This window comes from Mustela erminea, chromosome 4 (assembly GCF_009829155.1).
Source record: "Mustela erminea isolate mMusErm1 chromosome 4, mMusErm1.Pri, whole genome shotgun sequence".
In the NCBI taxonomy this organism is placed as follows: domain Eukaryota; kingdom Metazoa; phylum Chordata; class Mammalia; order Carnivora; family Mustelidae; genus Mustela; species Mustela erminea.
This window is the reverse complement of record NC_045617.1, coordinates 1,684,977-1,707,523: the sequence shown is the minus strand read 5'-3', so window position 1 is coordinate 1,707,523 and position 22,547 is coordinate 1,684,977. Positions and strand designations below refer to the sequence as shown.

At 48.6% G+C, this 22,547-nt stretch overlaps 1 protein-coding gene across 15 annotated transcripts in view; it reads left to right on the top strand.

Moving 5' to 3' along the window:
• The window catches only part of AFDN (afadin, adherens junction formation factor), a 126,353-nt gene that overhangs the window by 59,846 nt on the left and 43,960 nt on the right, over positions 1 to 22,547 (top strand). For 10 of the 15 annotated variants that reach the window (XM_032338457.1, XM_032338458.1, XM_032338456.1 and 7 more), the window contains 12 exons: positions 738 to 832; positions 1,808 to 2,070; positions 7,159 to 7,228; positions 10,750 to 10,865; positions 14,652 to 14,713; positions 14,840 to 15,045; positions 16,887 to 16,907; positions 17,634 to 17,779; positions 18,069 to 18,163; positions 18,570 to 18,835; positions 20,354 to 20,497; positions 21,963 to 22,161. In XM_032338457.1, the coding sequence (XP_032194348.1) occupies positions 738 to 832; positions 1,808 to 2,070; positions 7,159 to 7,228; positions 10,750 to 10,865; positions 14,652 to 14,713; positions 14,840 to 15,045; positions 16,887 to 16,907; positions 17,634 to 17,779; positions 18,069 to 18,163; positions 18,570 to 18,835; positions 20,354 to 20,497; positions 21,963 to 22,161 (1,683 nt within the window). The remainder of the gene's footprint in view (positions 1 to 737; positions 833 to 1,807; positions 2,071 to 7,158; positions 7,229 to 10,749; positions 10,866 to 14,651; positions 14,714 to 14,839; positions 15,046 to 16,886; positions 16,908 to 17,633; positions 17,780 to 18,068; positions 18,164 to 18,569; positions 18,836 to 20,353; positions 20,498 to 21,962; positions 22,162 to 22,547) is intronic. The other 5 variants (XM_032338467.1, XM_032338459.1, XM_032338468.1 and 2 more) reach the window with 1 other exon arrangement.

Genomic DNA, 22,547 nt, shown 5'->3' with positions numbered 1-22,547 from the left:
GGGTTCTTCTTCCTTCTCTCCACGCCATCCCCACCACAGACGTTCATGCACAGGACGTTCATGCACCTCCGTAGTTTACAGAGCTGTAAAATGACAAAAGCCCCAAAACCCAGTGTCCCTTTCTGTCTAGCCCCCACCCCACACATATCCCACTCTGCAAATCTAAGCACTTTCACTGTAGTTCTTACTGGAACTTACTGTCAGGGGCGGGTGTTGGGATCACTTGGGGGTTCTTCAGTGGGTACATGTACAGGCCTCATCCCCAGAGACTGGGGTCCAGAGACCTGGATGACCTATGATGGAAATGTCCATCAGTCTCTCCGGCACCCTGGGCTCTGCAGGTGGACGTTTGCTGGGCAAGCAGCCTGCTCCGAGGGGAAGGGCCGTGTGTCTGCCTCGTAGAACTACGCTTCAGAATCATTCACAAAAATCCAGGCCTGCGTGGTGCAGAAATTTCTTTTATGTGATAAGAAAATGTTGCTTATAGATGATGATGTTAGCAACTTAAATGAGATTAAACAGAAACTAATGTGTCAATGTCTTAATTTAAATTTTCTATATCCAGTTAGGTATGTGGCATGATTAAAATTTGGAGTTCTTTGAAATGAAACCCTGAGAACTGAGAACCATTAGTTGTTTTTAAGATGACCTTTTGTTCACTTGCTTTGTTGGCTTGCTTCAAATACCATGGCAAGAACATCAGACTTGGCAAATGAAGCTTTTTCTTCTTTCCGCAGACGGCTCGGACTCCAGAGATAAGCCCAAGCTTTACCGCCTTCAGCTCAGTGTCACTGAGGTTGGGACGGAAAAGTTCGACGAGGATTCCATCCAGGTGCATGGGCGTGGCTCGAGCGCCTTGGGCAGCTCTTACATTTGGGTGGGAAGGGGGAAGGGGCCCACAGTTAAGGCCTGCCACATGTAGCGATGCATGGACGGACAGACTGGAAAGACTTCATGTTTTAATATAAGGAACTGCGTACTCTGGGTCACTTGCTTTGCTTCAGCATAAACAGAACGACTGAAATCATGTTCACTCTCCACCTCTGGAAACTCGACCTGGTCGTGATGGTGACTTCATGGGTCTTTTTCAGGATTAGGGGAGATGGCCTGCCCCTCGGTCTGATGCCCGTAGCAGTGGGCGTCCCCTGAACTGTAGGTGCGATGTTAGCCAGGTGGGGTTTTCAGGGACTTAGTGAAACAGCATAGTGTGTTCTTTAAATGGAGGCCAGCGTTCCTTACCCGTTTGAACTCAGCTGCGCTCTGGCAGCCTGCCCTTCCCCTGTGCGGGCAATTTCCTAGTGGCAGATGGTGGGTCGGGTTGGTTAGTGTCGTTTGCAGTCCTCACGTGCCCTCCTTCAGCACAGCACGTAAATGGAATTTGTAATCCTAACGCCCTACCCAGATTTCTTCCTACCCCGCTGGCGTTTGTTAAGGTGACCATGCACTTCTCAGTTCAGATTTACGGTGTGTCTCAAAGCAAGCTGCTCCGTGCTACACATAATGTGTTCTATTACTTTGACACTATTTTGACAGTGTTTACTTATTTTCGTACTGTGGGGAGGAATACACTTAAAAAGCACCAGAAATCTAGTTTACTTTGTATTCATAAAAGAGGATCTCATGGCTTTAAAATGCTGGGGTTTTGGTTTTTGTTTTTATGGGGGTGGAACTCATAACCTTGAGATCAAGACCTGAGCTGAGATCGAGTCAGCCACTTAACCAACTGAGCCACTAGGCGCCCCAGAAATTCTGTTGTTTTTAAATAACGTGTCCTTTATGATGAATGTTCCTTTGATTTTTATTTTAGCTCTTTGGATCAGGAATTCAGCCCCATCACTGTGACCTCACAAACATGGATGGAGTGGTCACTGTCACGCCAAGAAGCATGGATGCCGAGACTTATGTGGAAGGACAGCGCATCTCAGAGACAACCATGCTGCAAAGTGGGATGAAAGTGCAGTTTGGGGCCTCACATGTATTCAAGTTTGTGGACCCCAGCCAGGACCACGCTCTGGCAAAGAGATCTGCGGACGGGTGCCTGACGGCCAAGGCTCCCAGACAGAAGCCTGGGTAACTGCTCTCCGTCAGCTCTAAGAGTTGAGAGTGGCTTGGCTTATGTGTCGGAGAATCTGAATTAGGCATACGTTACAGGTTGTTGCAGTTTTAAAATCAGAGTGTGGTTTGTTCTTGTTGATTTGGGTCGGTTGCCGAGATCCTGACTTTATTGTAAAATTGGAAGTTGTGGCTGGTTCTTAATAGTTTTAAATTTTGTTTTTTTAGCCAGTAGTTTATTCTTTTATGAAGCACTGTGGTATTTTATGTAATCATCCCCATATCACCAATTTTTGTGGAAGTGTCTTTTTCTGATTGTGAAGTCTTCACAGGAGGAAGGGTATCTTAGCTCCCCCTGGTGCCCATCCGAGGACTTGCACTGTGGCCGTCACCGAAAACCACAGTCGTCGCTGGCCATCTAATCAAACTTCGTGCCGGGGAAGGGAGTAAGACTTGCGTTTCGGTAGTGGTAATTCTTTAAAGGAGTGCGCAGTTTGGCTCCCTTGTCTGTCCTGCAGCCTGCGAGGGCGCGGTCCCCACGCACGATGCTGAATACAGCCACGGTCTCTGCCCACGGGCACAGCGCTGTGCCCCGGCCACACCGTGTGCGCGCGGTCTCCCCGCGGCTGCCTGCATCGAGCTCTGTCTGTGACTGACCTTTGCTCCGCCTCCCAGAGCTCATGCTCTGGGGCAGGTGGGATTTGTAGTCTCTTCGTGCTGGTCTTTGGCCAGTTTCTCAGCGCTGTGAGCTCGACTGCAGTCGTTCCCGGGGGTCATCAGTTCGTTCTGTGACCATCTCACATCCTGCCCAGAAGAAGGATGAAAGGCGGCTCGTACAAGGAAGACTTAAGGTCTTGCTCCAAGATAACACTGTTGATCATCACACATGCTCCCCTAGGCACACGGGACATGGGAAATGTCATGGGCTGCTTGAGACCTTCTGTTCCCGGCTGCTCACCTCTGGCTCCGCATTTCGGCCAAGGACCAGTCTCTCGGTCCCCAAGGAAAACGGGCGTGGGCCTTGACTTCCCAAGGAAGCCCATTTCTGTCTGACTCATCCTCCAGCTTTGAACAGAATGTGCCTCTAAACCCATCCTTCCGTTCTGTGTCAGGGAGGACCGGTAGTTTTCTCTTCCTTTTTTAATTGTATTTGCTTATGAGCCATGTCCGTATTTCTTGGCCCTCATTGTGACCTCTGCGTGGCCCCTTTGCTTCACCCGACAGTCCTGTTCAGGTGGTTTCCATTCTGACCTTCCATTCTTCAGGCCTGCGTCTTTTAGCACCAGATGGTGACAGGCCGGGGTACGCCTGAGGATCTTACTTGCCACTTACCTGGAGGGTGTTTGGCCAAAGAAGTCTTCGTGTGGAATGACTTCTGGCTGGTTGCATGTGGTTTCTCGGGAGTCTCTGTGGTTTTCCCCGTCATGCTTCATGCCTGAGTGCTGGATGATCCTTACTTCGGTGGTAGGAGTTGCTGCTGAAGTGGCCCGACTGCACCTGTCCCATCACTGCAGCTCGGGAGTTCTGCTCAGCAGCATTGTCTGGTTTTCTGTATGTTCGGTCCCTCCCCAGTTGTTTTGCCACTGTGGCTCCTGCTTTGGAGGCCTGCCGGTGTCTGCTCTCATCTCGTGTCTAGCCAAAAGCAGAATCCTACTAAGAACATGGCTTTGGTTTCTTTGATGGAAATACAATGTGAAACTTTATATGTATTCTTATGTTTTTTCCTTACAGACCTGGTGAAAGCTGCACAGTGGCGGAATATGCCAGTACTTACACGTCCATCTGTAAACCAGAACGGACTTTCATTTTTTTTTTAAACACTAATTTTGTCCCATTGTCAAGCTATTTTACAAATGTCTAGGTAGATAACCCATGGTTTTTTTTTTTCCACAGGCATGTACCTGTGTTTTGTTATTGAAGTATAATGAGTGTCAGTTTCAGGTGCAAAGCGTAATGACCAATATGTGTATGTGTTGCTGAGTGGTCACCACAGCAAGTCCAGTTGCCATCATCACCCACCGGCCATGGGTCCTACTTTCTTGTGATGAGAACTTGCAGCATTAGCTCTCTTAGCAACTTACTAGGACTTTTTTTCTTTTCTCTCTCTTTTTTTTAATATTTTTTAAAATTTATTTATTTGACAGAGAGAGAGAGATCCCAAGCAGGCAGAGAGGCATGCGGGGGCGGGGGGGAAAGCAGGCTCCCCACTGAGCAGAGAGCCCGATGCAGGGCTCGATCCCAGGACCCGGAGAGGATGACCTGAGCCGAAGGCAGAGGCTCTAAGCCACCGAGCCCCCCAGGCGCCCCTGGCTGGGACTTCTGACACTGTGTTGAATGAACACAGTGATGACGTGGCGAGAGCGGGCATCCTTGTCTTGCTCCTGATCTTAGAGGAAGAGCCCTCAGCTCTTGATCATTGAGGATGATGAGTCTGTGGCCATGTCATGTGTGGCCTTTACTGTGTGGAGGTACATTCCCTGTCTACCCACTTTGTTGAGAGTTCTCATTGTAAATGGATAGCAGATTTTGTCAAATGCTTTTTCTGCATCTGTTGAGTTGCTCGTGTGGTCTTTATCCTTTATTTTGGTAATTCGGTGGAACTCACTGACCGATGTGTGGATGTTGAACCATCCTTGTTTGCATCCCTGGAATAAATCCTCCTTGATCTTGGCATGTGATCCCTTTCGTGTCATGTTGAACTCAGCTTGCTAGTATTTTGTTGAAGATTTTTGCAACTCTGTTCATCAGTGATACTGGCCTATAATTCTCTTTTCTTGTGCCCTTGTCTGGTTTTGGTATCGGGGTGATGCCGGTTTCGTAACATTAGTTTGAGAGAGGTCCCTCCTCTTCTCGTTCTTGGAGAGTTTGAGCAGGATGGGTGTTCATTCTTCGAGCATTTGGTGGAATCCTTCAGGAAAGCCATCTGGTCTTGGACTTTGGTTTGTTGGGTGGTTTTCGATGAATGATTCGATCCCCTCACTGGTACTCCGTCTGTTCAGATTCTCTGTCTCATCACGGTTCAGTCTTGGTAGTTTGTGTGTTTCTAGGGCTTCATCCATTTTTCCTAGGTTGTCTGGTTTGTTGGCGTATAGTTGTTTCTAATGGACTGTTAACGTTGTTTCTGGGTACCAGTTATCAAGTCTTCTTTTTTAATTTCTGATTTTATTTCCTTCTCTCTAGTAACTTCGGGCTTTGTTCTTTGTTTCTAGTTCCTTGAGGGATACATGATGCATGAGTTCTTAATTGCAGGTTTCAGGGTCTGTGTCCTCAAAGCCTTAGTGAATGGCGGACTAGCAAGGTAGCACAGTCGGATGTCCGCGGTCAGGGTGGGATCTCTGTTGGTGCGTCCAGTGCACTCCTTAACCTCTCTGTGTGCGCATTCGTGGAGTACCTGTGTCGCATGTCAGTGTTTCCGTGTGCTCTGGGCAGAGGAGGCTGAGACATGGTTCCTGCCCTCCGTGGTCATACGTAGATAATGTCATTAAAGTCATGAATAAAGTCTTTCTGTAATCATTTACGAATCCCAAGTGTAGTACAGATGGGTCCATATGAAACTTTAAAGTCCTGTTAGCTTTGGGGGAAAAAATAAAGAGCTTTGTATGGTGTTGAGTAAGTTTGTTACGTTAGGATAAGAATTACAAGTGGGGTCAAGAAGGCTTGGGTTGTGTTTCTGTACGTCGATAGCATGAATTTAGGGATAGGTATGGTGTATATGTAGCCTTTGATAGATGACACAGGTGAACTATCATACCCCTGCTTTCGCTATCAGATGCGAAATAACTGAGTTTCCCAGGCAAACCATTAGAAACTAGGAAAACAGTTTCTGTGTTCTGTGAATATCTTGGTGACAGAGGGTAGGTGACAGAGTATTTAGCTTGGAGTACAAGCTTTTACTTCTCCACTTTCTATTTTGAAATGTGATCATTGTTTGGTGTTACAAGATGATCTTATTTTCATAGTGATAAGGTAGAGGAGTAAGTTGTATCTGGTTTTCTAATTTGAAGAATTGTTTTGAACTTCTGCATCACTTAGGGTTTCATTTTGTAGATTGGGGTTAAATACAATTTTAAAGCTACCACAGCACCATGACACGACATGGTTGTCTCTCAGGTAGCAGAAGAAATTGTCATTCTTTTTGATTACCTGGGGCAGGAGCCCAGGAGATTGAAGCACTAACCCATCCTGTTGGTTTCCAGGTGTTCTTAGGGCTCTTTTTCCCCCCTTTTCTGAAGCCTTTCTTTTGGGCTGGAATTAATGAATTGTATTTATCCTTATTTGTGCCAAAGAACCATAGCTTGCCTCAAGTTATTGACTCTTCAAAATGAGATTTTGTTTGCTCTGAACTTTTCATTATGATGGTTTTAAAAATTTGGTATTTTTAAAAAATTGTTTAAAATAGAATAACTCTTGATCTGATTACTAACATTATACAGAAGTTCTCCATTTCTTTATTATAGCCTTAGTACTGGTGTCCATGAACTTTTAAAAAGTCATCAGATTGATTTCTGGAGGATGGCAGCTTCCCACCTGTGCGTTATCCTCCTATGAACACGGTTGCCCTCCGTGTCAGCACATGGGTTTATGGCGCTGGAGACCTCTGCACTCATTTATGTGCTGTGAAGTGATGAAACACCTTGCTTTTTTCCTTTATGGTTCTTTCCAATTTATTGTTATTAAAATATAGTCTTAAAAAATAAGATCCTGAGAGTATCCAGTGTGTAGTGCTAAGAAAAGTTCATGAAGTTTTTTGTTTTTTAAAGATTTTATTTATTATTTGAGGGAGAGAGAGAGTGCGTCACAGTGGGAAGCAGGCTCTCCACTGAGCACGGAGCCTGATGTGGGGCTTGGTCCCCTGGAATCATGACCTGAGCCAAAGGCAAACGCTTAACCAGCTGAACCACCGAGGTGCCCGGAAAAGTTCAAAAAATTTTAACACCTTTTTTTGTCTGTAACTTTTATATGCTGAAAATCGATTGATTTCTTGAAGCTCTTTGAATTGGGATATTTAGCCATTTCTTTTGTATTACTGAGAAAAAGGTTGTCTTATCATTTGAGAGTTACTAATTCTACGTATTTCTTTCTTTCTTTTTTTTTTAATCCTGAAAGAATTGTTCAAGAGACAACTTTTGATTTAGGAGGAGATGTTCACAGTGGAACAGCGTTACCAACAAGCAAGGTAGGTGACTTACATGGCCTGCTGGGACTGTGTGTGTATAGCATTGTAGGACACCGTGGATGAATTACTGGTAATGCGCTGGTAGGACGATTGTGAAGACAGAGAGGACCCACACAGTGCTCTCTAGCAGGGTGGTGCTAATCTGTCGTGCAGGCTTGTTGCGACACGTGACAGGCCTGAGGCCGCAGACCGTGCTTTCTCCTCTCAGCAGTGCATCCTAGGCTCAGCCTCTGTCCCAGCTTCCCTGCTCCGCCCGGCGGCCTCGGAAGATAATGACCAGCGTGCTCTCATCCACCTGCCGCCTTTTCTCTGCACGCTGTTTGCTTCCACAGTTGCCCTCCTCTCGCATGATCAGGGAACTTGTCCTCGTTTTGGTTTGCTATCGCTTAGTAACAGACCACCCCAAAATGTAGTGAACCAAACAAAACAGCCCCGTTGTCTTTACAGCAGTGGTGCAGTGAGGTTTGGACTCTCCGGGGCTGCTTGTTTGCTGGTCTTGCTGGTGGTGACTTGCACTGCTGTCGTCCGCTTCTCGTGGGCTGCTGCTGGGCTGGCTGGGCCTCCCCGAGTTCCTGTCTTCCCAGGCTCTCTCCGCGGGAGCAGCCAGATGTTTTGGTGCTTCACAGCATCCTGGAAGTGACAGGCCTTCTTAGGCTTGGGCCAGAGCTGGGGCCCGGCTTTGCTTCCCTGACCTTCCATTGGTTAAAGCCAAACACAGGCTTAGTGATGGTTCGGGGAAGGGGCTGCTCCTGGTGTGGCTGGCCAAGGCCACGTCCATGGTGCCCGGTCCGCTGCGTGTTTCCCTCCGTTGGCCTGAGCCAGGTCCGCACCACGTACGTGGGGCACTTCATTATTTCAGCCGTGGGGTGTTGCCGTCCCGATCTCTCCCACCTCGGCGCTCAGTCCTCCTGCGCCTCCTCGGTTGGTGTCTTCTCCGTGTCTTCCCCCACTTGACTCCTCACGCGGGTCACAGACATAGGGCCCCGTCTCTCCCGGGTGTCCGTGTTCCCTGGGTGATCTCACGCGGTCAGGGAGTTAAAGTACATCTAGACATTAATTACCCTAAACTGTCTTTGGCCCTGACCTCTGCAGACTCCAAAGGCTTGCTTGCAGCAGCTGCCGTGTTGTCTAAGGCGTGTATCAAGTCTAACGCGGCGGAAACAGAACTAGCTTTTCTTTGTTCCCCTGCTCCTTCGCCGTCTCGGTAAACGACCTGCTCCCCTGAGGCGCTGTCCCCACAGAAGTCCGGCACCGGTTATGCCGGCTTACTTCTCTGCCCTCAGCCTCCACGTTCAGTCATTGGCAAGTTCCGTTTGCTCTTCCTCTGGAATAGTCCACACGTGCCTGTCTCTGTCTGTCACCCCTGTGGGCGGTCAGGCAGAGGCCCCAGGTGTCACACGGCGGGGAGTCTGCGTGGCCTCTGACCTTTCCTCTGCTGCCCTGGCCTGTCCGTCTTCTCCAGGGGCCAGGCTGCTGTTGGGAAAACGGGAACTCGACCCGTGGCCGCCCTGCTTTCACAGCCACTCGCCCCCGCGTGCCCCCCACTCTCGCCTCTGACTCGCACAGCTCCTTCTGACCCGGCCACCCTGGCCGCACGCCTCTTCCCCGTCTGAAGCCTCGGGCGTGTTGCTCGTCCTACAGGATTTCTTCCCACGGCTTCTCACAGAGCGAGCGGCTCCTGATGCGGCCTCCGCTTACAGGGCACATCCGTGAGTGTCCGGGCATAATCGCCCCTTACTGTGATGCCTGCGCCAGCCTGCGCGGCCGTCGGATCCTTGGCGCGGGCACCCACGGTGCGGCGCGAGCTCGGCGCAGGCCGGGTCTCACTGGGCGAGCTCGCCGCTGTGCTGCTCGGGCTCCGGGAGCGCGCGGGCACCGGGGCCTGCAGAGCAGAGCTGCCGAGCCACCGCTCTGGGAAGCAGATGGGACTGTCCTCAGACAAAGCTGTTTCTAAGGGGCGCCTGGGTGGCTCCGTCGGTTGGGCGTGGGAGTCTGATTTCACCTCAGGGCTCTGCGCTCTGCAGGGTGTGGTTGTGACCATCCTCTCTCCCCCTGCCCCTCCCCTCCACGCGTGTACAAGCGCTTGCTTGCTCGCTCATGCTCTCTCTTAATAAATCCGATCTTTTTAAGAAAAGTTTAGTTTCTTTTAAAAGTGTATAGTTAAAACAGAAAACTTGGGTCAGTTAAGAAAAAGTAGAGAAATGAAAATCATTTTCACGTGGATGAAAATCAAATCATGTGGATGATCTAAATCATCCACAATTTATAGTTGGCTATTGGTAACACTTTGATAGATCCTTTTCTGAGCTCTTTATGTCACCAATGTGTTCGTTTATACACTTGCAAACGATCAGGTATCCATGCGCACACACAAACCTTTCTGTCCTGTGGCCTTTGGCTCTGATTTTGTAAGCATTTTATTTGAAAATGGGCTAGATTTATTTTGTAATGTGTTAGCTTATAAACATACCCTAACTTCTCTATTGCCTTTTCACTTATTTACAACAATAGTCTGACCTGGTGTTCTTATTTCTGTGAATGTATTTTAGGGAAGTAATCACTGGGTGTGAATGTGTACATTTACAAGCCTGGTTGTCAGGACTCCCTGTCCTGGTGAACATTTTAAATAATGTATTCAAGGATTAGTTCCATGAACTTTGGTAAATAAACAACAAAATGTTACACAACTGTTACAGTTCTATAACATAAAAGTACTGTTAGATGTCTACAACATATGAGAAAGTATTTTTTTACAAAGTAGGTTATGACCTCATTTATGAAAAATAAAAATTGTAAAGATAAATACAGCCCAGTGTAACTCTCTGGTTGGTAAGACCAGAGTGATTTCTGTTATCAAACTCAATTTCTATAATCAAATATAATGGAAAATTTGACACAAAATTTTTGCTACAGTGAATTTCTTTGTATAATTTTGCTCTGTTTTCTTACTCACATAGGTTGCTTATCTGTTTTGTCTGCCATGGGTTAGTTAGCCATGTGCCCTGCGTGGAAGAGTTTAAATGTACAGTTCTAGGCTGCTGGAAATGGGCTTTTGCCTCTGTACTCAGTTTGTCTTCGGACGTTGAACTATGATGATTTTTAAACACTTTCTTAACAAGTGAAACAAAGACCCTGACTTTACGTTGTGTATGTTCTCACCACTCTCTCCTTCCGTAAGAGAACTTTTTGGAGGAGTTGCTGCGGTTCCGGTACTGTTAGAGGAGCCCTTGCACTCACGTAGCCCCCTTCCTGACTGTGTTCAAAGCCCACGGCTAGCTCTCAGCAAAGGAAAGGGGCTGCGGGCTTTACTGCTCTTTCAGTGCCCATGTGTTTGGGGGCATGAGAATGCGCACTGGCGTCCTCAGCGGTGCCGCACCTTCTCATCTCTGCCCCTGCCCTGCATCCCTCTCCTGCCTTCCCCTGCCTGGCAGCCTGGCATCAGATCTTCACCGGCAGCAGTCGGCGTGCACCCGGGTGGTCCGCACGATGATCTTAAGTGCTCTGTGTCTCCCCCGGCTTAGAGCGCCACGAGGCTGGACGGCGACCGGGCGGTGCCTGCCTCCGGCTCGGCAGAGCGCGGGATGGTGAAGCCGATGATCAGAGTGGAGCAGCAGGACTGCCGCAGGCAAGAGAGCAGGTAGGAAGCCGCTCCGCTTTCCACAGGAAGGAGTGAAGGTGTTCCCGGAAAGCGCTTGGGGGAGAGATGATTGACTCGACAGTGGTCTGGCTGACATTTGTGGGGGGTTACTTTGTTTCCTGCCGCTGAGCTGAACAGAGACTGAGCTCCACGAGCCGGGGTCCCCTTACCCCGGGGCCACTGTGTCGTCGGTCCGGGTGCAATGGGGAACACTTAGAGATGTTTCTGTTTTAGATGGGCTGTTCTGTGAAACATGGAGAAAGGGACTTTTCCTGGATGTTACTGTTTGATCCTTTTTAATGTGAAGATAATCTAATCATTTCCCCGTCTGTATACAGAATCCTTCCATATTTAAATATATGAAGCCAGGCAGCCTTCAGATGGAGCTTTTAGGATTTATCAAGTGCCGCGTTACTGTGTCTTACATTCTGTCGAAAAGCATGGCCGTGAACATCTGTTTCTCCTGCCGTGGTTCTTGCCTAGTGTTCTTGAACAGAGAACATCTGTCTTTTGTTATTTCCTTTTCTTATGAATTTTAAGGGCATACTACCTTTATTAGAATTCTACTTCCTTGTGATTTTTAATTGTTTAGAGTTGCAGAGTGATGTCGGTGCCTCGCACATTGAAATAACAGGCACTGAGCTCTGGGTGTGGCTCCAGCGCTTCCCCGGCAGGGCCCTGACCATGCAGACGGCGGTCAGAAGGGCTCAGGAGTGCCGCGCACGTCCCCTCTTTATCGGCAGCGGACCTGGGCTCGGGGTGACCGTCTCCTGGTGCCATTCTAGCAGTTGTCCCTCAGGGTCCCCTTAGGGAGGCAGGGGAGTGGCTGCGGTCGTGCTTTCCTTTCCCGTCTTCCAGTAGAGGGCGCCGTGCGCCGCGTGTTCGTCGGCTCAGTTAAGGCCGGACGGACTCCGCTGCAGATCCAGGCAGGAATCTCAGGTTTTCCCTGGATTTGTCCTGCACTTCTGGTTAGTATTCAAGATTTCTGTGGGCTGTGTGAATTCTTTTAGGTGTAATGGTAAGTCTCCTTTCTGGGTCTGTACTTGTTTCTGATGGAGTGTTCTAGAGTAAGATACTTCAGACGGTGAGCTGGTACCGTACGGAGTGTCTCTGCTTATAGTTTATAAGGTGATCCAGAGGAGCGCATCATCGTTCTTAGCCCGAGAATGTTGGAATGATGGATAGATGAATTGGGGGAGAGGAGAGGGCACTCAGAACAAAATCAGTAAGTGCGTGTGTAGCGTGTGTAGTTGGTGAAGCACGGTGCCCAGTAGCTGCCTGGCAGCTCGCCAGGTTGTAGGATTTTACTAGGGGTTCTGTTGGAACTATGGCTGTGTACTACTTCGATACTACCACAGTGATGGAAACAGATGATTCTTCTGTTTTCGATTTTTGATTTTCATGTATATAATGTGAGAAGAAGCAGTGCCTCACTTAATTGGTACATTCCTGGAAGTCTTAAGTTGTTAGATATTTTAAAATACTGATTTTAGTCAGGGAAAAAAATCTTTTCGAATAGTGGAGTTCCTTACGTTACGACTGACACATTATTTTCTTTGGTGAGAATTTAAATTCCTTATTTTTATCAGATTTGTTAAATTGATGAAACCACAAGTTGGTAAGTTTCATCCGGTTTGTTGTGTGGATAGTAAATTTGGAACTTAACTGCTTATCTGTAACTTCAGATGGCTGTAAACTAGCACTTAAGAGAGACATGTTGGGCATTTAAATTCTTTTGCTTCTGAAAGCTTTTTTTTAATAGCTGAATTGTTGAGCTGAATCCACATTTTGTAATCACAGACAGGATAAGAAACTTGGCAGCATATCATCCCATGGAGAGACTCCTGGTGTTTGGAACAGTCCGACGAAACTTGCTGTGTTTCTCCTTGTTGCTCCTTCAGTTCCCCGGGGGAGGTAGGGCGGCGGGACACAAGCCGCTGGGGACAGTGGCCATGGGCTCTTCTCCCTCTCAGCTCCTTTCTTGAAGAAGTTGTCACAGGAGCCAGTTTATTGAGTGAGCGTCACAGCAGTGACTCCAGGCGCAGAAACAGGCAGGTTCGTCACTGTTTGTCCAGGGCCGGGAGGCTTCAGTGTTGCTATTAGAAGTGACTGGCGCTCAGCTCCCTGACAGCTTCGTGAGCACGACGGCGCGGCTGACTCGCCCTCCCACCAGATGGGACGCTCTGTTTGAACACTGACCTCAGTTTTATCTGAGCCAGTCCCTGCCCCTGCCTTGCTTTCGTCCCTGTGTAAGTCATTGTGGCCTCACTCCTCACTTCCCAGTGAAGTTTGTGGGAAGGCACACACATTTCTTTGCTTTTGCTGTCAGTTTTTTTTTTTTTTTTTTAAGATTTTATTTATTTATTTGACAGACAGAGATCACAAGTAGGCAGAGACGCAGGCAGAGAGAGAGGAGGAAGCAGAGAGCCCGATGCGGGGCTCGATCCCAGGACTCTGGGATCATGACCTGAGCCGATGGCAGAGTCTTAACCCACTGAGCCACCCAGGCGCCCCTGCTGTCAGTTTTAATTTTCTTAATCTGACGTAAGATTTTTGGAAAGTTTTTCCATTACCTGTTACCTGGGGTAGGGTCACTCCGAGTGTGCGCATCTGAACTAAAGTGGTAAAGATTTAAACTGGGAATCTAATCACTTGCCCGTTTTGTTAGTGGTGAGAGGCAGCTGACAAATGTCCTACGTGAAATACAGCTGGGAGCCAGCCAGCTTCAGTAATGATTAAATTGCCTGAAATTCTAATCACGTGTCTGCGTGAAAGAGTAGCTAAGTTACACTGAAGCCATCCATCGAGAACAGTATAAATCTAAGGTAAGGAGATCCCCATTGGGTCTGTAATGATTTTACAGTTTAGAAATTCTGTGCTCACTAGTGGCTTTTGGGTGTCATTTGAGCACAGTACACCACACAGAGCCCTGCCGCACACTGTGCCCCAGTGGACACACGCCTCCAGATGTGTGTCTATAACCGAAAGAAGAATTTTACACAACAGTGAGCCTTCTGCCCTACCGGCGGGGGCGGAGTCAGCCGCTGTTTGGAGGACTCTTCTATGGAAATAGTGGCGTCCTGACCTTTGTAGTACTTTGATCCAGGATACGTGGAAATACGTAACGTTGTTCAGCGCAGAGTCTTCCAAGTGTTCCAAATCTTGGCTGCTCTTAGGTTCTGTTTCTTGGCAGTACCTTGTTTCGTGGTGTCTGGCTAAATGAGGAGGGGTGTCTGAAAAAAGTGTGAGTTGGATGTCTTTTTCTGAAGGTGGCTCCCCCGTGAGCGTCAAGAAACACTAATACGAGGTGCCTGAAGGGGTCTGTGGCCGTCCTCTTCTCTGAGCTTCATCAGAAGCCAAGGGCAGCGTCCGGCTCTTAGGAACTTATTCTTCATGTAGGAGCTCAATTTCAGGCTCACGGTGGTTTAGCTTTTCTCGTGTCTCCCGCAGTGGCTTTTCATTGTGACCTGAGCCATTGCCATGGCAGGTGTGTGACAGCCTGGTCACCCTCCTCCACACGACACCGTCATGAATAATAGAGACTTGTGGTCAGATCAGTTCTCACGATGGAAGCAGATACGTCAAGGAGCTGACCTCTGGGAGGAACAGGGGTAGGGTCACTCTGAGTGTGCGCATCTGAGCGTTGGAGCGCTTCCCACGTGCACACGAGGCGTTGGGCGTGTGTTCTCTGTAAGCGCCGTGCAGAGACGGCTACAGCCGTTGCCGAAGTAGGCACAGGTTGCTAGTGCTGTTACGATCTAAGAGATGGCCGCTTTCTACTTGCAGAACTCAGGACGCTCCTGGGCCCGAGCTGGTACTGCCTGCGAGCATCGAATTCAGGGAGAGTTGTGAGTAATTTCAGATTCCATTGTTAGTGAATTATTTCTTGTTCCATTTTCCTCCATCTGATTTTCATGGGTTTTTTTTGTTTGTTTTGTTTGTTTGTTTGTTTCTTTTTTGAAATCTTTTCACAGCTGAAGATTCATTTTTATCTGCCATCATAAACTATACTAATAGCTCTACAGTCCATTTTAAGTTGTCACCTACATATGTATTATATATGGCGTGTCGGTATGTATTGTCTGGCCAGTGCAGACCCGATGCCAGCCCCGGCGAGCGCACGCACAGAGTGATTGCCGTAGTGCACAAGATGGTGAGCATGATGGAGGGGGTGATCCAGGTAAGCCGCAGCGCACGGCCGGCTCAGTGCGCGCCGCTCCTCCCGGGGCCTGCCCGCCCCATGTCTGACTTGCCCAGCTCTGCAGAGAGCATGGACACTCACAGAGCTTTAAAAGTGGACCAGAAATGTCAGCTGGTTTTCAGCCGGTTTTCTCCTTAATCTCTGTGGGAATGTCATGATCACAGTAAAGATCCTTAAAATGGTGGTGGTTGTGAGAACATGTTAAGATGGGATTTTTTTTTAGAAAAAATAATTTGTTGAGGTGAATTTCACATTAATGTAAAATTAACCATTTTAAAGCGACTCATTCAGTAACATTTTGGACATTCACAGTGTTGTGCAGCAACCACTTGTGGTTCCAGAACTTTCCCATCACTCCAAAGTAAAACCCTGTGCCCACGAAGCAGTTTGTCCTTATAACCTCCCTGCCGCTGCCCGGCAGCCGCCCTCTCAGAATCTTCTCAAGGTTCTGCAGGCATTTGCTCTTTCCCACTGAGAGTGAGACAGTGGTAGGATTCTGTGGATTTTTGATAGCACTCATTTAGGTGTGACGTACGTCATGACATTTCTCGATGATGACATGATCACAGTCTTTCATAAAACTGCTAAAGCGTAAGAAAGTAAGGGTATTCTCTTTGTAGTGTGGTTTGTTTCTTGTGAAGTACTCTTCGTCTGTAAAATTGGCATCGCAGTTTTCCAAACTCACAGATAATTTCAAGATTTAATTTTAAGTCCTTGAAAGTCAATACGAAGTTAATTTTTTTTTTTTTTAAGTTTTTCTGAACCACTTATCAGAGCTGTTATTTGGTCACAAAATACAAAACTCTAGTTATGTACTGTGAAGCAGCCTAATTGGATGATTTGGTGGTTTCCCTCCTGTGAGGACAGTTTGAGCAAACAAATCTGTTGATTCCTTCTGAATTATTTCAAAAGGCCAAATTTTTCAAGAACTGTTTCTTTTATGTTTGAGGTGTGCACCTGTGAATCTAATGGGCTTACAGTTCTTTTCCCCAAGTGAAGAAACAAATCCAAAACGGATGGTCATTTTATTTGGATCCCATTTAGTGTTCCCTCTCTTCCTAATTTACGAACAAACAGGGATTTCCTTTTAGTTCAGTCTTCCCTCCTGTTTGCATTTCTAGCCCGTTTCAAACTGGGAAATTCTTTCATCAGACTACTACTGATAGGCTTTTTCTGATTGCATTGGAACTAGTCTATGAAATCATCATTATCAAAACAGGTCTACTGAAACACATTTAGGGGTTAGTATGTGATCGAAGGAGTCTTAAAGTTTTAGGAAAGAACCGTAGTAATGAATAAATTCTTTAATTTGTAAAAACCTACTTTGAAAAACCAGTTACTCTGTTTTAGTATAGTTATTTTTTTTATACATTTAAAAAATTTTAACTTTTATTTTTATTGTTTCTGTTGGTCTTTTCTGTCTCTTTCATCCTGTTAAACCAGAGGATAGAAACTCCTCTTACATACCTCGAAGTAGTCACACACACGAGATCATTGAAAGACATTAAGAAGTCCTTCATTTGTAAATCTTTTAAAGAGATCAGTGTGTTCCCGTGTTAAATGTCACATGTCTGTAAATTCTGGGATTCCCTCCCTTACTGCGCCAGTATTAAAAACGTAGAACTGATCCTTTACATCACGTACTTCCAAAGCTGTTTCTGAGCCAGGAGTGAATATGTAATTTGGGAATGACAGAACTAAATGTCGTACCTTCATGTCGTACCTTCATGTTAGTGTTTTGATTTTTTTAAACTATCATGATTGTTTACAAGTTTCTTTCTCTCGTTCTGCTTGATTTCCCTTCGTCTGTTTTTCTCCAGGAAGTAGACCAGGTTGATCAGGTAGGACGTGCTGCTGGGAACTGGTCCTGGCTTTGTCGGCTTAGCTGAGTTTCTCGCGCTGCTTCCATGTCAAACACAACACTCCAGCAGCCGGACTGGACGGTTCATAACACTCATTCAGCAACTGAAACATGCAGTACTAAATCCTTTTTTGACTGTGCAACCCTTACCAGCATTTCATAATTTCTGCTTAATGCACTTCAGTGTGGATATGAAATGACGGAAGTTCTGTTTCTCCTCTTTTCTTGTTTACCCTTGGTTCCTATTCTTTGGATCTCATCTGAGGTTGCCTGGCCTGCTCATGTGGTCGGGAGACAATGCGATAGATCAGTACTTGATAGCGAGTTGCTCGGCGTCCGAGCCAGTGACTGCGCGTATCAGGGTGGCTGTGGGTAACGGTGGATAGACGCGTGTGTCCTTCACAGATTACCAGATAATGCACAATCTCCAATTGGGTGTTGTAGGGTATGATACCTTTTTCGGCCCCGATTCTGTCTGTGGTGGCCACCTGGATCCATGTGTCTGTCCATGAATCCTGAGGTGTTGCAGTTATGCTGCTGTGAACGCATCCAAATTCCTTTGCAAATATCTGGTATCTGTGGTAAATACCTTGGTGACAATGGGAAGGTACTGGTCTATCTCAGCAGCTTTTCAAGAGCATTCCTTTGTATTTTCGTTCTTTTTGTTTGTCTTGGGGTTGCTTATGGAAATCCATTCTGTCTACAGAAGCAGAAGAACATCGCAGGGGCACTTGCCTTCTGGATGGCCAATGCGTCTGAGCTGCTCAACTTCATTAAACAGGACCGAGATCTTAGTCGAATCACACTGGACGCCCAAGACGTTTTAGCACACTTGGTTCAGATGGCGTTTAAGTAAGGAGCACATTTTTGGAGATTGCACTCTTCTGTAGAGAATTTTTTTAAGGTTTTTATTTACCCTGATTGAAGATGAATAGCGAGAAACATGAGTAGCTGTGTGCCAGATGTGTTGATTTAGGAAATTGAATTTGTTGAGCTGTGTTTTGAGACTCCTGAGACTCAGACTGTTGTACTGTAGATGGAAACTGTTTCTCAGCAGTGTGAACTATTCCGTTTGTGATGTCATGTCTGACAATAGCAGTGCGTCCTGCTGGGGTTATTAAAATTGCCTACGTATTTTCAGATATCTAGTTCATTGTCTTCAATCAGAACTGAATAATTACATGCCAGCCTTTCTGGATGACCCTGAAGAGAACAGCCTGCAAAGACCAAAAATAGGTTAGGATGCTCGTTTTCTCCTCCCGCCGCCTCCCCTCCCCCGCAGCTCTCCTGCTTCCCTCCTTCTGTTTAACTTCATTTTAATATTCACTGTCGTAAGAAGGAGGTATTTTTAGAATGAATGAGATAAACTGTTGGATTTGCTATTTAGTAAGTCGCAGCCACCGTCTGTTTTGTTTTAAGAATAGCTCCGGTTTTGGGGTGTCGTGCTTTGTCAGAAAGTCTCTGGGGTGAGCGGCAGGACACGTGGTTAACCCCCGTGTGTGGTTTCAGACCTGCCTGCCGCCTCCCATCTGAAGAGACTCGTGTCTCAAAAGTGACCACGTGGCCCTTCTTACCGTACCGGCCGCTTCGTGCGGTCCCCGTTCTCACGAGACTCTTGCTTCCGTCCCGCGTCTCCGCACAGATGACGTCTTGCACACGCTCACGGGAGCCATGTCTCTGCTGCGGCGCTGCCGCGTCAACGCGGCGCTGACCATCCAGCTGTTCTCACAGCTCTTCCACTTCATCAACATGTGGCTCTTCAACCGACTGGTCACCGACCCCGAGTCGGGGCTGTGCTCGCACTACTGGGGGGCGATTATCCGCCAGCAGCTGGGGCACGTGGAGGCCTGGGCGGAGAAGCAGGGCCTGGAGCTGGCGGCGGATTGTCACCTCAGCCGCATAGTGCAGGTGAGCTGGCGCGACTTTCCTGCCCACAGGTCGTGCGCCTGGTTCTCAGTGTCTCGTTCCGTCGGAGGCAGCCCTGGGGTTCAGCCGCATCGGTGGCCCCCGGGGGGTGTTTCGTGTGCTCCCCTGAAGAGGCGGTGGGGCGCTGGTTTGCCTGGGTCTCTGAGACAGCCTTCCGCCAGCCCCGCACTGCAGCAACAGACGTTGTCTCACAGGCCAGGAGGCCAGGAGGCCAGGACGCCAAGGTCAGGGTGTGGCCAGGGTGGTTTTCTGCCTTCATTTTCACAGGTGTTCTCCCCGTGGACATGTGCGTCTCCACGTGTCCACTCTTTATACGGACATAAGTCACGTTAGACCTGTTCCCTCCCGCACTCCTCTCACTGCTGTCAAGACCCTTGCTCCAAGTAAGGTCATGTTCTGAGGTGCACGGGGCTGGGATCTTAGGGGACACAACGCAGCCCGCAGCAGGTGGTAAGCACTAGAATAAATACCCTTAAAGGGTTCTTTCTTACCAGACCAGTATTTTGTGAGGCTCCCAGCTGAAAGGACAGATCCCAGTGTGAAACTGGGTAACGCGTCGCTCTTCAGCACACGCAGCCAGGTGAGCAGCACAAAGCAGACACCTGCAGGGGACACACGCAGGAGGAGAGAGGGGCCTAGCACTCGCAGTCGCCGCGTCCCGAAGGCCGGGGCCGGGAGACGGGGAAGGCCACAGAGGAGCTCGCGGTGCCTGTGTGTGAGGGGCTCAGCGGTGCGCAGGGCGTCCCTGCGGAGCCTGCCCTGGATACTGGGCTTTTGTAGTCGAACAGAGGATCTGCAGCCTCAGAACCCAGGGCGGGGTTTTTTTATTATCATAGCTTATAATTTTGCATTTTCCCCACAATTTCTTAATCTCATTTAAAATAGTTTAGTATGGAAAGAGGCTACTGTCCTCCTTGGAGTGCATCAGCTGGCTGTAAAATAGATCATTACAGGGAAACTTTATTCAGACCCCAGTAACTGGCGATCAGAGTGGTTGTGATGTAAAGGGTTACAGGGTCTTATTTATTTATTTATTTGTTTGTCAGAGAGAGCGCACACAAGTAGGCAGAGTGGCAGGCAGAGGCAGAGAGAAGCAGGGTCCCCGCTGAGCAAGGAGTCTGATGTGGGACTCGATCGGAGGACCCCGGCATCATGACCTGAGCCGAGGGCAGCAGCCTAACCTACTGAGCCACCCAGGCGACCCATGTTCACAGTTTCTAAGAGGATTTTTAAAAATGATTTATGAATAATTGAATTTCATTTACATTTTATATTTTAGTAAAATAAAAATTATGTATTTTAGTGAAATTAAGCCATCTAAAAACTTTTATTAGACAATGCTTTTTCAGTTCAATTCAATGTTAATAGAAGTGTGTTTCCCTCAAAAACATTTTGCGTTTTAAAATTAAATTAGCAAGTTATTACATTTTTAAGTGTTACATGAAGGGGAATATTTATAAAATACTTTCCAGTCATGTCTCCTGTTACCCTTTCCACCAGGCGACCACTCTGCTCACCATGGACAAGTACTCCGCGGAGGACATCCCGACCGTGAACAGCACATGCTTCAAGCTGAACTCCCTGCAGCTGCAGGCCTTGTTACAGAACTACCACTGCGCGCCCGACGAGCCTTTCGTCCCCGCGGTGAGTGCCGCCCGTCGGCCACGCGGTGGGCCAGCAGCCGGGCACTGTTTGCTTAGGGAAATGTCCGGTTCCAAAAGGCGCGGGAGGGGCTGCTTATAATTACTTTATTTCTGTGATAGATAAGCTACTTAGTCATCTCCTAAGATTGTATTTCTGGTTGATATTTTGAGTTAGGATTCAGTACAGGAGGTAGAAAATACATAGGCATTTTAAGTAGAAAGGCATTTATCCAGAGAATTAGGTTCTTAGAAAATGATTGGAAGGCCTGGCGGGAGAGGAAGTTAAGAGGTTGCCCGCAGTCCCAGGCTCACCACCGTGACCTGAGGCTAAGAGGCCCCAGAGCTCCTGCCACAGCGTGGACATCAGTGTGCCGTGGGCACAGAATGCCCCTCAGGGCCACCACCCAGCCTCGTGTGCTGCCAGCGGCAAGCAGCACAGCCAGGGGGGCTGCCCCGGCCCGTGCAGACGCCTCCTACTGGTGGGAATCGAGTTCTGGCATCCGTGCCTCTGGAGCGAAGGCATGGCGGGGCCAACGGCCTGCTATATGATGTGGGCTGCAGCTCCTGCGTGTAGATTAGGAAGGCCGCAAGTGCTTGTCGTCACCTGCGAATAAAATCTGCTCGAGGCCGGAGTGCTGACGAGGGAAGCCGGAGGTGGGTGGGCCGACCCCAGGATTGACTTCATGCCAACAGAAGACATGTATACACAGTAGCTAGGATCAGCAACCGTGGCAGATGCGCCCGACAGGAGAGCGTCTAGAAGGTCCCATCACTGTCGCATGCAGGAGCGCGGCGTGGCACCAAGTTGTGCATGTGCACATGGAAGTGCACAGCAGATGAGATGCGCTGCGCGTGTGCACAGAAGTCTGGCACGGGGTGCATACGGCACGCGTCCATCTACACGGGCTCCCAGAGCAGGTGGTGGGATCTGTGGTGGGGGCGCCCAGGCCGATAGGGCGGCGAGTGTTGCTTCTCCCGTGAGGGCTCTGCTCTGTGACCCCGGGACTTGAGGTGCCGTGTTCACTTCGTCGAGCTGTACAGTGAAGCTGGGGGAGCTTTCTTTCCCGATTAGCTGGGAATAGACATTTCTGTCCTGATTTTTTACATTCGCCGTTGTGTGAGTTTTTTTCTGTCATTATGAATACTGCAAAAATTGGATCATTAGCACCTGGATGTTAAATTGCAAGGGAAAAAAATGGCAACTTTGGCAAAGGGAAACTGTTTTCTTATGACTGAACAATTTCTTTTTAAGGCTGCATATTACTTGAGATTAATCCTGACTGTCTTGGCTCACGTGTTTGCAGGGTGTGCTTCGCCAGCGACTGTCACCCGGCACGCCGGTGTGGGCACACTGGGAACGCTGTCCCTCGCAGCCCCGCCTGCGTGTGTGGCCGCGGCGTGCACGAGAGGTCTGAGTGGCAGCCCACTGGTGTGCCGTGCTCACTGTGCGTCTGTGTTCTGACCAGGACCTGATCGAGAACGTGGTGGCTGTGGCCGAGAACACGGCGGATGAGCTGGCGCGCAGTGACGGGAGGGAGGTGCAGCTGGAGGAGGACCCCGACCTGCAGCTGCCTTTCCTGCTACCGGAGGACGGCTACTCTTGCGACGTCGTCAGGAACATTCCGAACGGCCTACAGGAGTTCTTAGACCCTCTGTGCCAGAGAGGTGAGTCCCGCTTACTGTGCCTGGAGTTCGAGCTCTGACCCGACTTGGGTCAACATTGCACCGGGTGGGGGTGGGGGTGGGTGGGCGCACGTGTGTCGGGCCACTTGTGTGGAGCACACACCGTGTGCTTCTGGAGAAAGCCGTGTGGCAGGACGTGAAAGTGAGCATTTCATGGTGTGGAGTCAGCATTGTCGCACCATGAGGCTCCCGTGGGTGTGCTGGGACCCTCCCATGTGGCCCCACCCGCCAGCTGTCACAGCCATGTTGCCGCCTGGCCTGCTAGGAAAGAGGATCTTTGGTTGCTCCTCTGCTGGTTTTTGGGAGCTGGGAGCTTGGCTCATCCCGTGGAAATGATCCGTGCATGTAGCTACCCGTGGAGTTGCCGG